The sequence below is a fragment of the Trachurus japonicus genome, chromosome 4, assembly GCF_045865225.1.
Source record: "Trachurus japonicus isolate A0001 chromosome 4, Traja_1.0".
In the NCBI taxonomy this organism is placed as follows: Eukaryota; Metazoa; Chordata; class Actinopteri; order Carangiformes; family Carangidae; genus Trachurus; species Trachurus japonicus.
In genome coordinates this window covers 31669398-31686450 of record NC_140910.1, presented here as the reverse complement: position 1 = coordinate 31686450, position 17053 = coordinate 31669398, and the positions used below count along the sequence as shown (strand labels likewise).

General features: G+C 41.1%; 2 protein-coding genes across 2 annotated transcripts in view; one reads left to right on the top strand and one right to left on the bottom strand.

Moving 5' to 3' along the window:
- Positions 1 to 997, top strand: part of slc30a7 (solute carrier family 30 member 7) — a 13407-nt gene extending 12410 nt beyond the window's left edge. Inside the window, exon 11 of the mRNA XM_085775196.1 lies at positions 813 to 997. Within this exon, the coding sequence (XP_085631322.1) occupies positions 813 to 860 (48 nt within the window). The 3' untranslated portion in view covers positions 861 to 997. The remainder of the gene's footprint in view (positions 1 to 812) is intronic.
- Positions 998 to 1844: 847 nt separating this feature from the next.
- Positions 1845 to 15454, bottom strand: dph5 (diphthamide biosynthesis 5). The gene is made up of 7 exons (XM_085775197.1): positions 15173 to 15454; positions 11022 to 11146; positions 9636 to 9744; positions 6482 to 6602; positions 6095 to 6134; positions 4844 to 4947; positions 1845 to 2255 (listed from the first exon to the last, which is right to left on the bottom strand). Exons 1-7 carry the CDS (start codon positions 15305 to 15307, stop codon positions 2023 to 2025), a joined length of 867 nt encoding a protein of 288 aa, XP_085631323.1. The 5' UTR covers positions 15308 to 15454; the 3' UTR covers positions 1845 to 2022.
- Between the last annotated feature and the right edge of the window lie 1599 nt (positions 15455 to 17053).

The following is a 17053-nucleotide window of genomic DNA, read 5'->3' as shown; positions in this document are numbered from 1 at the left end:
CGAAGGAAACAGCTGTAAAGTTAACCTCATCCCTCTCTTTTCTACAGTCTATGGTCCCTCTGCACATTAATGAGCCTGTCTGTCACCGTGCCGTTACCGCGGTCACACTGTGTGTTGCAGGATTAATTAAAACACATCGTAAACAATGCGACCGTATACATGTGTAGATACTACAGGAGGTGGCAGAGACCAGTGGGTTGCGATATGTCGTGGTGGTCCAGTCACGGAGGTAAACGTTAGTTAGCTGGTAGCTAGCGCTAAACGTTAGCTCATATAACGTCTCTATGTAATTTATAAATGATTGTGTGTGTGTGTGTGTGTGTGTGTGTGTGTGTGTGTGTGTTTTGGGGGGACAACAGCAATGAAGAACATGCATTTGCTGTATACGTTCGCAGCAGGGTTTGGACACGGAAGTGATTCGTGACGTCACACTAGCCCATTCCCATAGTCATAGCAGTAGGTGCGTTACCTTTAATTGTCGGTGCAAGCTATTTTTTAGAACGGCGGAGCAGAGGCGTGAGCTCTGCACGTTCCATGTTTCCCTCATCAAACTCATCAAATACACAATCCAACAACTCCACAACGCTCTGGTGGACAAGTTGTGACCTGCACATTCACCACGCTATGAGATAATAACACAACGTTACCACACAGAGTTGTTTTAGAGGGAAATGCAGCCGGAACTACATTCCAGACACGGCTGCTGGGCGGAGGGATTTCAAAAGTGCACGTAGTTCAGAGTATTTGCTTCATGTGTCATAATGTTACATGATTATTTCATAGCATGGTGTTGTGTTGTTGTGTGTTTTCAGGCCGGTGTGCGACAGCTCTACGTTCAGATCGAGACGGCGGCGATGTAGAAGAAGAAGCTCCTCCTCCTCCTGACACCTGCCCCCCCCCCTCCTCTCCCCCTCCTCTCCAGGGACCAGGACTTCGGGAGCAGAGGAGGGGGTGATGGAGGGAGGGGGGGTATCACTGTGAACTGGGACCAGATGAACTCAACCCCCCCTCCCCCTTCTCCCTCCCCCTCCTCCCCCTCCTCCCTCCCACCACCAGTTTCTATGTCCCGGTCCGTGTCGGTGGACGAGAGCGTTCCTGCTAAGTGCCTTCATCATGAATCAGAGACAATCGGAGGCCCCGCCCCCTCTGTGACATCATCATCACCACTGGGACCAGACTGTTCTGCTGCTGTCAGCTGATTGGTCCGTGGTGAGAGAGAGAGTGATGATGTCACTCCGTGTTTTTAAATGTGCCAAACCATGTGACCAAAACCATGATGTGACCGGTCGGAGGGTTCACTCTTTTTTTTTCAACTGTAATAATAATAATTATAATTATGATAATTATGATAATAATAATAATGATGATAATAAATGATTCAGTTTCTCTTTGCTTCATATTATTGATCATTGATCGACACGTTTTATTGATGGCATCATCACAACAGTTTTATCAGTGTGAAACGGCAAAGAGAATCTGGTTCAACCGCCAAAAACTCAAATATCTTACCAAGAATATTTGTCTTTTCTAGTCAAAATGTCATTTCTAGTCAAAACACATCTCATTCTACTTAAAATAAGACTCGTTACATAAAAAGTAGCTTGTTTTTAGACACTTTTTACATCTTTAAAGCAGATTTTCTCTTGAAATAAGTAGAAAAATCTGATAGTGGAGCAAGTTTTTCTTTCTTATTACAAGCACAAAAAACTTTTTCTACTTATTTCAATTGACAATTTTGTTTGAAATAAGTGAAAATGATCTAAAAACAAGTACATTTTTAGGTGACGAGTCTTATTATAAGTGTAAAGAGTTTAGTTTTGACAAGAAATGAGACAAATATTCTTGGAAAGATTTTGAGTTTTTGCACCTGAACGCATCGTACAACTGGACTGACATCGACATCAATGACATCGTTTACACCTGAGCTTCCATCGGCAAGGTGTGAACTGAAGATTGTCCTGGTCCCTGTCGCCATGACGACTGACCACACAGTCCCACAGCGTTGTGTGTTGTGTGCGTGTGTTAGGATGTGTAGGTGGAGCTGTCGATCATGTGCAGGTGCTGCAGAGCGTCTGGTTCTGCGTTGAGCCGCAGCAGGTCGACCTCCAGCGGGTGGAGCCGCGCCGTGACGACCAGCGAGTGCAGCGGAGCGCCGAGGTCGCACGACGCCAGCTGACGGAGCGTCGCCACGCGGATCGTCTGGTCGTCGGCGCCGAGTCTGGCCACGCCCACACACACCGTGTCCTCCGTCACACCTGAGGCGAGGGGAAGGAGAAAGTCCAGAGTTACCATCCATTTTTTACTTTTAGTGCTTAGAGATGTAACGATACCCAAATGTTTTATGTCTTTTTGATCGTACTTTTTTTTTTTTATTGTTTCCTTTTAAAGGGATAGTTCAACATTCTGGCAAATTGGCCCATTTCCACAATCCCTATAGTCATAGCAGTAGGTTCGTTACCTTTAATTGTCGGTGCAAGCTATTTACCTGTTTTAGAGGTAAATACAGAGACTGAGTGATGAAAAACTGTCCCTGAAGGCAACGCGCATCAGGGGTTCTGCATGAATTTACCTCTAAAACAACTCTGTCTGGTAACGTTGTGTTATTATCTCATAGCGTGGTGAATGTGCAGGTCACAACTTGTCCACCAGAGCGTTGTGGAGTTGTTGGATTGTGTATTTGATGTGTTTGATGAGGGAAACCAAGAAATCCCATAATGAGCCTCCGTAGCGTAGCTCTGAACAGCTCACGGCTCTGCTCCGCCGTTCTAAAAACACTTTGCACCGACAATTAAAGGTAACGAACCTACTGCTATGACTATAGGGATTATGGCAATGGGCCAATTTGCCAACATGTTGAACTATCCCTTTAAAGCAATGACAAATCAAATGACATTTACAAGCATTTGATATCATAACAAAAATTACATAAAAATATTATAGAAGAGATATTCAACACATGGGCGTAAAACAGCAAAAGCAGGTAAACCAGGAACAAAAAAAATTTAATAGTAAAAATAAGAGATAAGCAAATAAATAAAACAAAATGAAAGTGAATAAATTAGTTTAAAAAAAATACATATGCATATACACATAAGTAATATTAATTAACATAAGAGAATAAAAACTCAAAAGAATCCATATGGACTATATGCATACATAAAGGAGACAATGTTTTACATTACATTACATTAATCTCTTGTGAAAACAAACACACCTTCGATCATGAGGATGAACTGTTTTGGTGTTTGAAACAGGTTTACCAAAGTCTTGGCTTCTCAGAAACAGTGGAATGTATGAATAAAGTGTAGAAAACAAGACTACAATTAAAATTTTGTAAAATCGCTTTTTGAGTATAAATGTTGTCTGTCATTCTACTATTTCACCTAATGTCTGAAATGTGAGATAAAAGAGGCTGAATAATGACGTCACATCACATCTCAGGCTTCATGAGAAGACACAGAACTCCGCCCCCTCTCGTCCAAATATGGTTTCTTCTGGTTCGATGACGCTGTCTCATTTGAATATTGCAGATTACATTTACTCCGAAGCTTTGAGTTCATAATTTAAAACGTAATAAAGGTAAAAAAAAACTTTAACCTAAACAAAGTTTTTTATTTTTCATCAGAGAATCAAATGTCACATTTAAAGGGATACGCCAACATTTTTTTTTCGTGTCTGGCCTCACTCCTGAGTCCATGACCAGCAGATAGACACCATCCTTTCGACTGTACGTGCAGTAACAAGGGAGATAGAGCCGTATCGCCCGTAATTAGCTTAGCTCAAACACTGGAAGTGTATGGGTAGTGTTAGCCTGCCTCCACCTAAAGTCGCTAATTAGCTTAGCTCAAACACTGGAAGTGTATGGGTAGTGTTAGCCTGCCTCCACCTAAAGTCGCTAATTAGCTTAGCTCAAACACTGGAAGTGTATGGGTAGTGTTAGCCTGCCTCCACCTAAAGTCGCTAATTAGCTTAGCTCAAACACTGGAAGTGTATGGGTAGTGTTAGCCTGCCTCCACCTAAAGTCGCTAATTAGCTTAGCTCAAACACTGGAAGTGTATAGGTAGTGTTAGCCTGCCTCCACCTAAAGTCATCAGAGAAACTCTTCAGCAACTTTAAACGGAAACCGGCGGGCCGATCTTCGTCTCAGAGCTGACAAAACTCTCCGGTAAGGCATCTTGAGCGGTCAAATGCCGCTAACGGGACGAGATCGGTCAAAACGGAGGGTTCAAGCAAAGACGGTTTATTTTGGTTCAAGCTAGCTACATCGAGGGTAGGTTAGCTTCCTATTTCAAAGTAAAAGCACTAATTCTATCGTCATGGTTTTCTGTATGTAAAGGACAACAGGTGTTTTATTTTGTGAAAGTAACCGGAAGTGTGTTGGTCACAACGGCTAGCTTGAGTAGCACCGAATTCGTCCGAACAAAATTGTAAACAGCTGGTATTTAGACAAATTAACGACACACTGCTGATCTAAACGGCTACTTTCTCTCCTAAACATGTTTGAAATGTTGATAAAGTGATATATTTACAGAGTTTAGAGCTAAAATGAAATCAGCAGGCTAACACTACCCATACACTTCCAGTGTTTGAGCTAAGCTAATTATGGGCGATACGGCTCTATCTCCATGGTTACTGCACGCACAGTCAAAAGGATGGTGTCTATCTGCTGGTCATGGACTCGGGAGTGAGGCAAGACACGGAAAAAAAAATGTTGGCGTATCCCTTTAAAATCTCCACCTAAGCTTGGGGGCGGAGCTTAAACGTGTCATATTATCTAACGGCAAATAATAACAACGTAGGTTTATACGAACACGTGGACCAATCAGATGAGAGCGAGACTCACCGAGCTCCTCCCCCTCCTCCCTCCTCCTCTGGACGATCTGGATCAGCTGGTCGGCCGCCTGGCTCACCGTCATGAAGCGAGGAGGCTCATAGATCTTCTTCCCTCTGCGGTCGCACACAGAGTTCAACTCATCAAACTGATCGGCTGATAATCAGCTCCACTTATCAATACTTAAAATACCAATGAAACCAGGCGACAGAAGCCTGTTCGACGGATAGAAAGCCCTGGGTGTTTTCTACTACGTAATAAATCCAGAAAAACACAGTGAGTTTATGTTTTTGGACTCGATACGGTTTATGTGGGTCAATACTGATACCAATTACTAGTAACCAAGGAAACCGATATTCATTTGCAATAAAGATTTTACATTTGGTGTCAAAATGTAGAATAACACATCTGGGATTAGATTGAATACAGTTAGTATATAAAACAGTTTATTTGTTTCTGGTTTCTATTGAAAAGAGGCGAAAACTCTCCTACTAATGCAGAAGCAGGAACATTATGGGATGGATGCAACTAAACGGGACAAAGTTCATCTTCAGAGGTCTGACAGAGGCTTTCTCCTAAAACCTGGACAACTACAACTAAGACTAAATAAAAACTACATAAGACTCAATAAAAACTACAACTAAGACGAAGACTAAATAAAAACTACAACTAGGCAAGGCAAGGCAATTTTATTTGTATAGACCGTTTTTACCAACAGTTTGTCTCAAAGGGCTTCACATGGCATCATAACAACATCCTCTGTCCTTAGACCCTCACATCCACTGAGGAAAAACTCCATGGAAAACCCTTTTAACAGGGAAAAACTAAGACTAGACTAAATAAAAACTACAACTAAGACTGAATAGAAACTAATCAATTCCTCTACAATAAAACTAAACTAAAACCGATTCATCACGTGTTGAACTCACTAAAACTAAACTGAAATAAAAAACTGAAAAACTATATATGAATTAAAAACTGATTTCATTTTTAAAACTATAATAACCCTGGTCCAGATCCAGATCCAGTCCGGTCCGGTCCGGTCCGGTCTGCCGGTCAGACCCCTGTGGTCCAGATGAAACCTCCTCCATCGGCGCTGAGGTTCAACCTCAGAACCACTGAGACACGACATCACCATGACATCACCACCAACCAACCAACCAGACCACTACAGGAGGTCTGGTCTGGTCTGGTCTGGTCTGGTCTGGTGCTGGGGGGGGGGGGTATTAAGGGTATTAATGTGGTTCTGGTCCTGGTTCTTACCTCATCATGTTCTCCAGACTCTGCTCCTTCACTTTAATGTCTGTTGATGGAAACACAAAGAAACAGAGTCTGATGCTGTTAGAGCGTGTGTGTGTGTGTGTGTGTGTGTGTGTGTGTGTGTGTGTGTGTGTGTGTGTGTGTGTCCCTGGGGTGTCTGTGTGTGTGTTTCAGTCGGGGGTGTGTGTGTGTGTGATTGATGTTGTCCTGACACCTGCACCCTGAAGCTCCGCCCCCTCACCCCCCCATCACACCAGCTGACTCCACCTGAGGCCCTCACGTTGCCATGGAGATCTCTGTGTGTGATGCTCCCCCTCTTCTTCCCAGTGACCCCGCTGCACTTTGACCCCCCCCCCCCAGTATATGTGTGTGTGTGTGTGTGTGTCTCACCCAGCAGACAGAGTGTGTGTAGTCCAGCTTTCCTGTTCTTACAGATTTTGTCGTAGAAACTTTCCGGTTTCCACGTCTCCGTCCAGAAGACGAACGACACCGTCTCACCAAAGTTGTACAGCTGTGACACACACACACACACACACACACACACACACACACACACACACACACACACACACACACACACACAGACACACACACACAGAAAAAGAAAAAGAAACAGGCTACATCAGGAAAGATTGGGAACAAGAACTCTGCAGGGTTAAATAACAGTACGTACATCTGCTCCAGGCTTAATCGTATCTATTTTACCAATTCCAAACTTTCCAAAATTTACTCCAATATCACAGACACCTGCAGTAGGTGTCACATGTCACCAGCAAACATACGTGACCCACATGTTTTGGTCGTGCCCCCGTCTGCAAGTTCACTGGACGGCTGTTTTTAAACATCTTGCAGAAGCACTAAATATGAAATTGGCTATTTTTGGAGTATTATCAGACCGTCAAACAATTAGGAAAAAGGTTAAGGATAATATCGCCTTTGCTTCTTTATTAGTACGTAGAAGGATTTTGTTGGAATGGAAGTCGCCAGTCGCCCCCAAAGCTTCAAGGAGCTCATGCTGTACTTAGATCTGGAGAAAATTAAACACAATCTGAGGTGGACACCTGGAAAATTTGATTTGGTTTGGGGCTGCAGGATTAGTTACATAGCTAAATTAAAGACACAGGACAAATGAAATGTTCACCTCTGACAATCGACTTTTGACTATATATTTTTTTCATCCCTGCCTCTTTTCATTCCATTGAAAATATTACTTTCCTGTTTTGTTTTGTTGTGTCTTTTTTTTGTTTTTAATTACCTGTGTATGCTTGTTTTCAAGATTTCAAGATTTCAAGACTGTCTGTTTAAGGTAAGAAGGAAGGATGTGTGTTATTACTGATCTGTAACAACATTATGTAGGACTGGGAGGGGATAAGTGGTTGTTGTTGTTTTTAAAACAACAATCGTATGTACTTGTGCCTGCCAATGAATAAAAACATTAAGAAAAAAGAAAGAAAAAAGAAAAAGAAACAGGCTGAAGTCAGCTGACCACTCTGCTCAGTCATTGGTCGACTCAACAAAGACTTTAAGTTTCTGCTGGTTTGATTTTGAATCTTTATTGTTCAAGTGTGTGTGTGTGTGTGTGTGTGTGTGTGTGTGAGGGGGTCGAGGGGCGGGGGCAGCGGTCAGATAATATAAACTCACAGCAGGGGCTGATGGGATTGACTCCCAGTGGAGGGAACGCACTAGGGGCTCATTTGCATATCCCGCCCCCTCATTAACATATTAACGACCTCCCAGAGGAGAGCTCTGTTAGCGCTAATGCTAATGTGTGTGTGTGTGTGTGTGTGTGTGTGTGTGGGAACAGCAGCTGGGGTCCTGCTCTCTGATTGGTGGCTGTGACAGGTCGGTTATTGATGAGGTCACATTGTTGTGGTGCGTTCACAGACATCAGCAGCAGCAGATGGAGCGGATGGATACGGTGGCCTGGAGGTGCAAACCAACATTACAAAATCCAAAACACTTTTACAAAGCTTGAGACAAATTTACATTTTAGAAAACATTTTTACATATCATAAAACAAAATGACATTACCATAACACATTTACAAGTCCCCAAACAAATTTATATTTCAGAAAACAAATTAAACAAGAAACGAAAATACTTTTACAAACACCGAGACAAATTTACCAGTAACGTATCCCGTTGCCGGTAGCGATACCGCCGTCACTATGAACAACTCGTATTGGCTGCTCCCGTTATCACTTCCGGTAGTTGGTACATTCCCTTTCCGGTTGATATGTAACTTGTAAATTTATTTTGGGACTTGTAAAAGTGTTTCAACACTTGTAAATTTGTCTCGGTGTTTGTAAAAGTGTTTTCGTTTCTTGTTAAAGGGATAGTAGCATTTTTTTAAAGTGGGGTTGTATGATCTACAAATAGCCCCTAAGTACTTTAATTGCAGTAGAAGACTCTCTGCACTCCTCCCGTTAGCAACGCCAGCCCATAGCCCTGCCCAGAGATTTACAACATACATTGTTGTGAACAGACCCATAGAAACGGCCTATTTTCGCGGCCTAAAAGAGGTTTTACGTGAAAAAAAAATACACAGTTCCATTGTTCGCTATAATATTATTTTTTCCAGCCCCTCAAAGTGCAGGAAAAACACAGTTTTTATTTGGACCTAACCAATTCACGTATCCCTCCGCCCAGGGTTAGCGGCCGCCGATCAGTTGGTTAGCTCCAAATAAAAACTGTGTTTTTCCAGCACTTTGAAGGGCTGAAAAAAATTATATTATAGTGAACAATGGAATTGTGTATTTTTTTTTCAGGTAAAACCTCTTTTAGGCCGTGAAAATAGGCCGTTTCTTTGGGTCCGTTCACAACACTGTATGTTGTAAATCTCTGGGCAGGGCTATTATGGGCTGGCGTTGCTAACGGGAGGAGTGTAGAGAGTCTTCTACTGCAATTAAAGTACTTAGGGGCTATTTGTAGATCATACAACCACACTTTAAAAAAATGCTACTATCCCTTTAATTTGTTTTCTGAAATGTAAATTTGTTTCAGGACTTGTAAATGTGTTATGGTAATGTAATTTTGTTTTATGATAGTATGTAAAAATGTTTTCTAAAATGTAAATTTGTCTCAAGCTTTGTAAAAGTGTTTTGGATTTTGTAATGTTGGTTTGCACCTCCAGGCCACCGTAATACAGGCGCAGGACGGGGAATTGTGTTGTGTTGTGTCTCCCTGAGCTCTGACTGTCAGGTTGCCTTTGCATTATGGGAGTCTATGACATCATCGACTCTGAACCGGTCTCACCTGAACTTCCTGTGAACCTTTTTAGCCTGATGGGATCCTTCAAATTAAAAGCCCCCGGGGGGACGAGGAGCAGACAGAGTCACCTCCTCCTCCTCCTGCTGCTGCTGCTGCTCTTAAAGTGAATTAAACAAACTCGTCTTCATCCCGACGCCATTAAAGACCTTTGACACGTTTAACTCAGCGTCCAATCAGGATTCAGACAGTGTGTGTTTGTGTCTATGTTTGTGTCTGTGTGTGTGTGTCTATGTGTGTGTGTGTGTGTGTGTGTGTGTGTGTGTGTGTGTGGTACCTGCAGACCGCAGCAGCCCACGGCGTTCATGATGGAGGCGTTGTGGATGACTTTGTACGGTATCCCAGCATGCACTGCTCTGAGGACCAGGTCGCTGTGGGTCGTGGCTCTGCAGGAAGATCAACAATCATAAATAAATTAAAAACAACATTAAATTTTCATTTAGAGATGAAGATGAAGATGAAGATCATTTTAGTTCAGGTGCCACATTCAGTGCAATTTGATCTCCAGTGGCCAGACCGGTAAAAGTAAAGAAGCTAAAAGTGAGATTGGGCTTTTATTTCAGAAATAAATCTTGTTTTTCTTTTGTCTTGTTGCAGCTACTTTTATTCCTTTGTTGGATTATGGCGACGTACTGTACATTAATGCCTGCTCTACCTCTTTGCATATAATGGATGCCATTTATCATTGTGCTTTAAGATACATGATACATTACCGGCTGTAAGTCACTCACCCATCATTGTACTCTGTTTGCTAAAGTAGGCTGGCTGTCTTTGTCTGCTTCTACACTGGTACATCTACTGTATATCTTGTTGCTGCTTTCTTGGCCAGGCCATGCTTGTAAAAGAGATTTTTTTTTATCTCAAGCAATTTGCCTGGTAAAATAAAGGGGGAAAAAAATTAAAAAATTAAAAAATAAGAGCATAATAATATAATAATAACTTTTCTCTTTGTTTTAGTGCAAAAAAAGTACATTATTAAGATGTTTACATTGAATGAACTATCCTTTTACAAAATATATTATGAACAACCAGAAATTTCATGAGAAAAACACATGCAATTTCAACAGTATTATGCCTCTTCTGTCTTTAATGTAATTTTCACACTTGGCAAATTCGTCCCGCTGGTTTTGGCCCACGGGCCGCATGTTTGACATCCCTGCTTTAAACCTTAAAGACCCTGATATATAATCTAATATTTACTCATTTAATCAAGTCAAATAAATGGAACTGGAGAGGAGAAGAGAAGAGAAGAGAAGAGAAGAGAAGAGAAGAGAAGAGAAGAGAAGAGAAGAGAAGAGAAGAGAAGAGGTAAAGATCATGAGGCATTCAGGGTCAGTCTGAATTTTGGGTTTACTGAGGGTTTTTGATGTTTTCTGTCGTGTTTGTTTGAGGATGAGACAGATGTTGAGGTGAAACCGCGCTGTGACGTCGAGCCGCAGCAGCTGCTCTGTCATTTACTGGTTACAGGAATTTGCTGCTTCTGGAGGAATCCGTTGAAACGAGGAGCGAGCCGCTCCGACCCCAAACTCTGTGGTCAGGTCACAGAGTCCACAACAATCTCAAACCTCTGACGAGCAGCAGCCCTCTCATCTCATCTCCTCTCATCTCATCTCATCTCATCTCATCTGAGACGACGTGGACGGACGGCGTGACCGTGACTCACCCAAACGGGTCGCCCACCACCAGGAACGCCACATCATCCACATCGGCGTCTTTCAGGATCTCATCGGCCCCCTGTTCCACCAGGTCTCTGTCGGCCAGGATCAACGTCTTCCCATAATACTCTTCCTGAGGAGAGACACAACTGTTAGCGGATTAAACATTTAAAAGCTAAGTTTGACTATCCACTATTAACATTGTAGATATCAACAACGTCTTTCTGACTTATCGCAATTACATTTTGAATAGTTGGATTTTTGATTCAAGAGATATCTGTAATTCAGTTTTGCCTCGTCAAAAAGAACATTTCAGATATCCACAACTACGTTCTTCCTAGGACAAATTACGTCACTTTTGCCATTCATGTGTATGGGGTTTGTCATTACAGATATCTACAATTCAGTGTGAATCATGGATAACTGTAACTGAATTACGACTAGTCATAATTCCATTTACAGATATCTACAACGTCATTTTGCCTAGTCAAAACTTAATTTCAGATATCTGAAAAGGGACATGTAGATATCTGTAATTGAGGTGAATTACAGATATCTAGAACTGGAATTATGGCTAGTCAGAATCAAGTTGTAGATATCTCAAACTGGAATTAGTACTAGTCGTAATTCAGTTACAGATATCTGTAATTCACATAGCGGATATCTGCAACTGAATTATAGATATCTGTAATGACAAACCCCATACACATGAATGGTTAAAGTGACATCATTTGTCCTATAGGAAGAATGTAGTTGTGGATATCTGAAATATTCTTTTTGACGAGGCAAAACTGAATTACAGATAGCAACACATATCCAGTCTGGCTTTTAAATGTTAAAATGGCTTGTTGACATAGCCGGTCTGTGCATATACTTGTTGCAGCACAACACAGCCAAAACGCACAATACTGTAGGGTCTCCACTTGGGGCAGACAACAGAAATATAGCCCGGAAATTGGGAAAAGCCCCACCGATCTGTCACCAACTATATTTTCCACCATTGTTCCAACAGTGACCGTCTGTTCTGGTCTGATCTCGTCACCGTGTTCATTCACCAGCGCCTCTAGCGGTCATGTCAATATTGCAACTTGCGCACGCGTTGCGGCACCTCGCGTCGAGATGTGCGTTCAGTCGCGGCCGTAGCGGAAATAATGAAAGTAATGGCAAACAAACACTGTATGTCTCCAAAATCAGGCAGGTTTCCAGGATGCCAACTCGCCTACTCATTTTAATGTAACAACTGCTGATGAGAACCGGTGTCAAAAAGGAAAAAGGGAAGAAAAAAAAAAACAATTAAACAGACTTCATGATCGATTACCATGGCAACGAACGAAGCTTTGAAACTTCGATTTTTTTGGGTCAGCCCTAGTTAGCTCACTGTTAGTACGCTGTTAGCAGCTGTTAGCTCACTGTTAGTACGCTGTTAGCTCACTGTTAGCTCACTGTTAGTACGCTGTTAGCAGCTGTTAGCTCACTGTTAGTACGCTGTTAGCAGCTGTTAGCTCACTGTTAGTACGCTGTTAGCTCTCTGTTAGCAGATGTTAAGCCAGGAACACACCGCCACGACGCGTCCCGACGCCGACGGCTTTGGCCGACGAGTCTGTCGCCTCTCGTCGGGAGAAAGGAAAAAGTGAAACACACTGCCCCGACTGCCGACCAGAGCGACTGAGTGGCGAGGACTCCCCCATATACAGACCCATACAGACCAGGGGCAGCTCTGCTCACTGTTCATTCAAACAAACTAATGCCACTGCCACAGTTAATTTCATCAATGAGACCAACATTTATCTCCCCAAAACACTTTAACCAGCCACGTTTTAACAGCGCTAAAGCCGAAATTAAAACAGTTTTTAGCAGCTTACTGCTGTGGTCGGTTGCCGCGAATTGGCGATAGCCGATGCTAATTTCTGTTAGCCCGTCTATGGTGTTTTACATTACACGTTAGCATTAAGCTAGCGGGCTTTATATGCTTAGTTGTGAGCTGTGTGTGTTTTGAACGTTGTTTCAAACTATGTGGGTTTGATTGAACATCTTTGATGTTTAAATATATTGCCGCTTAATATATTGCTTTACTTCTCTTTTTATTTTGAATCCAATTTTTACTGTAGGACAGGCTAGGACACCGTTTGTTTACTGTGGTCACTTCCGTCCCTCCCACACACCGCGCTGATTCGCTTAGGGCACCGCCAATCAGAATCGCCATAGCTAGGACACAGCCAATCAGAGTACCCGACGAGTCTACTCTCCCGACGGCCGACGAGCCCCGACTGAGCATGTTCAATCGGCCCCGACGAGACCCGACAAGACCCGACGCTCCCCGACGGAGAGGAACACACCAAACAGACGAGCTGCCGACGCCGTCCGACGAGGCCAGACGCCCGACGGTCGGGCCGGTGTGTCCCTGGCTTTAGCTCACAGTGTGCAGCTGTAGCCCGAACATTCTGCGCAATACACACCCATTATAATCTCAAAATTTCTCAAACATTTGCTGTCGGTGTGAAAGGACTGAGATGAAAACCGGGGTTTGAAAAAAAAATAGTGACACGCAAATTATTATCAATGAAAAATGTATGTGTGTGTCCGGTGTGAAAGGGTCTTGAGAAGAAGAAATGCTCAGGTAAAAAGTGCTTTTCCCCGTGGCCCTAATAACGGTACATAACTGTTCACAGTAGGCCCTGACAGTTCAGCTGACGACACACAGAGGAGCACATCTGGATGGTGACTGACACGTGCTGTGAGATGATAAGAGTTGTCATGGTGATGTGTTTCTATTATCACGCCATCATCACACTGGTTTTACAGCTCCGTCTCCGTGGTGACAAGGTCCAGCCAGGTCCAAGACAGTGCTGATCCACCGCTCACCTGTCTGTCACCTGGTTGGTTTAGAACAGAAGGTCCCTGAACGCAGCACAGTGATATACAGCTCTGGAAAAAAATTAAGAGACTACTTCAAAATGATCAGTTCCTCTGGTTTTACTATTCATAGCTATGTGTTTGAGTAAAATGAACACTTTTGTTTCATTCTATAAACTACTGAAATCATTTCTCCCAAATTGGAAATAAAAATATTGTCATTTAGAGCATTTATTTGCAGAAAATGGCAACAGTTCAAAATAACAAAAACAAATCTGGTGTTTTCAGACCTTGTATAATGCAAAGAAAACATGTTCATATTCAAGGACAAACACTAAAGCCAAATGCATTTCTGTTATTGGAGTAAAATTATGGAATAGCCTTGACAATTAATTAAAATCATGTAGCCTACAACTATTAACCAATTTAAAAGGATGTTTAAAATCAATGTATTGAATAAATAGGATACTCTACATACACTAGGATAAAGTAAGTTAATTATTATTACTAAATGGTGGTTCTGCTTGTTTTGTTTTGATACTATTCACTTTACTTACTCTACTCTTCGAGTGTAATCTTCCTACAAATTTTGTTTTGTTTTGTTATTGTAATTTTTCTTTCTGTAGGCATTAATAAGCTTTGCTTCTGCCTTCGTCCTTTCGCCCATATTGATCATGAAATGTTGACTTGTTTGTGTATGTTTATGTTTTGTGGAATGGACGAATAAATCAAATCAATCAATAATGAATCAATTTTAAAACAACACAACACTACTTTTTAAACTTAGGAAGAGTTTAGAAATCAACATTGGTGGAATAATCCCAATTTTTAATCGCAGCAGTGTTTTTTTTTAAATTTATTTATAATCTAAATTATGATTTGGTTCAGGTGATCAGCTAAGTAGAGTGAGGTTGTGAGACTTGTGTTGGAGTTCAATAGACACTGGAATCGATGGCTGCCTAACAGTTACATATAGAGATTTTATTTTTATTTATTTATTTAAAGGTTTAAGGATCAGGGACATTGCACATTAATAAAAACATTTAAACAAATGTAAACATGCCAGAATTAGCCAAAAGGCTATTTTGCATCTGTTGTCCCTGGACTGATGTTTAAAGTCACCAGAGAAAGAAAATAATTAAAAAAAAAAGTGGGTTATCAACATACAAATAATGCATTCATAAGGCTGATTTATCAAGAACATTTTGGAGTGGTCTCTTTATTTTTTCCAGAGCTGTATCTATCTATCTATCCAGTTAGAGTACGGACCAGAACCGGACTCTATCTGGACCAGAACCGGACTCACCAGCGCCTCCTTGCCCACGGTGAGCACCGAGGTGTAGGCCTCCAGGTAGACCCGGGAGCAGCTCCTCACGGCCCGCAGACCCTTCACCGTGATGTCGGTGGCGTCTCCCAGACCCAGACCCACCAGATACAGCATCCTGAACCCGGACCAGGACCCCCAGAACCGGACCGAACCGGTCTCAACTACTGTCACTTCTTCTTCTTGTTGTTGTTGTGGATGTAAGTTACTGTGGTGTGTTCACGTGTAGCCTGGATGGACGGACTGGAATACGGCTCTACCGTCAAGTAGTTTACAGTTTACGACAGTCAGTCAGTTAGTTCTGCGCATGCGTCGACGTGTCCGCGGAACTCCATTGAGAAAACTGATGATTTAGTAAAAAACCTTTATTCTGACCGGTTCTTTGTGTTATTAATTTATCATACAAACTATTTCTATAAACCACGTGACGAGCTCTTTAATTCGGCATAAACACAACAAACTAACTACAGCTCTGGAAAAAATTAAGAGACCTCACCACTCCCAAAATGATCAGTTTCTCTGGTTTTACTATTTATAGGTCTGTGTTTGAGTAAAATAAAATACTTTTTTTTTTTTTTTTTAATTCTATCAACTACCGACAACATTTCTCCCAAAACTGAAATAAAAATATTGTCATTTAGAGCTTTTATTGGCTAACGACTAAACTAGTCACTACTTTTCAGACCTTGAATAATAATAATAGGCTAATGCAAAGAAAACATGTTCATATTTATTCCTAAACAACACAGCAAGAATATTTTAACTCAGGAAGAGTTTATAAATCAGTTTTTGTGGGATAATGTCGATGTTTATTCCCAGCAGTGGTTTTTATAATTATATTATTATATTTAAAAAAGAAAAGAAAAGAATGACTGTCATACATGTAGAGATGCTTTTAAGAAACATTTGTGAAAGTGGCTGTATGTACACGTTTTACATAAACCTGTGATTTAATGTGTTTTTCCTCTGCAGCATTTACTTCATATTTCATCTTCATATCGTGAAATAATAAAGCAGATAGTGTTTTTGAATCTGAGCCGAGCTGAACCACAGAGACTCATTTCATTACTTATTAGTTAATTTATTAGTTTAGAAGTTACATAGTGATCTTCCAGGTGATACAGCAACAACAAAAGACAACTCCAGTTATCTTTTCTATTTCTATTTTATTCTGTTTACTCGATTTATTCTTTTTCTATCTATCTATCTATCTATCTATCTATCTATCTATCTATCTATCTATCTATCTATCTATCTATCTATCTATCTATCTATCTATCTATCTATCTATCTATCTATCTACCTACCTACCTACCTATCTATCTATCTATCTATCTATCTATCTATCTATCTAAAATTGGATGTATATAGGCTAGTGTATGTTTTCTTTAACTTATGTCCTCTATATTCAAATTATTCTTACTCCTGGAGGGGCACAGGCAATAATCACTCTAAAGAATTACGTAATGAAGTGAAAAATAAAAAATAAAGCTGAACCACAGAGACTCATTTTATTACTTATTAGTTAATTTATTAGTTTAGAAGTTACATAGTGATCTTCCAGGTGATACAGCAACAACAAAAGACAACTCCAGTTATCTTTTCTATTTCTATTTTATTCTGTTTACTCGATTTATTCTTTTTTTTTTTAGTATTTATTTATCTATCTATCTATTTATTTGTTCATTTATATAACATTGGATGTATATAGGCTTGTGTTTATTTTCTTTAACTTCTATATTCAAATTGTAGCCTATATTTTTGCTCCTACCCCTTGGGATCAATTATCTCTGATGCTATAAATGTTATTGGGGGGAAAAAAGATGGAGGGGCACAGGCAATGATCACTCTGAAGAATTACTG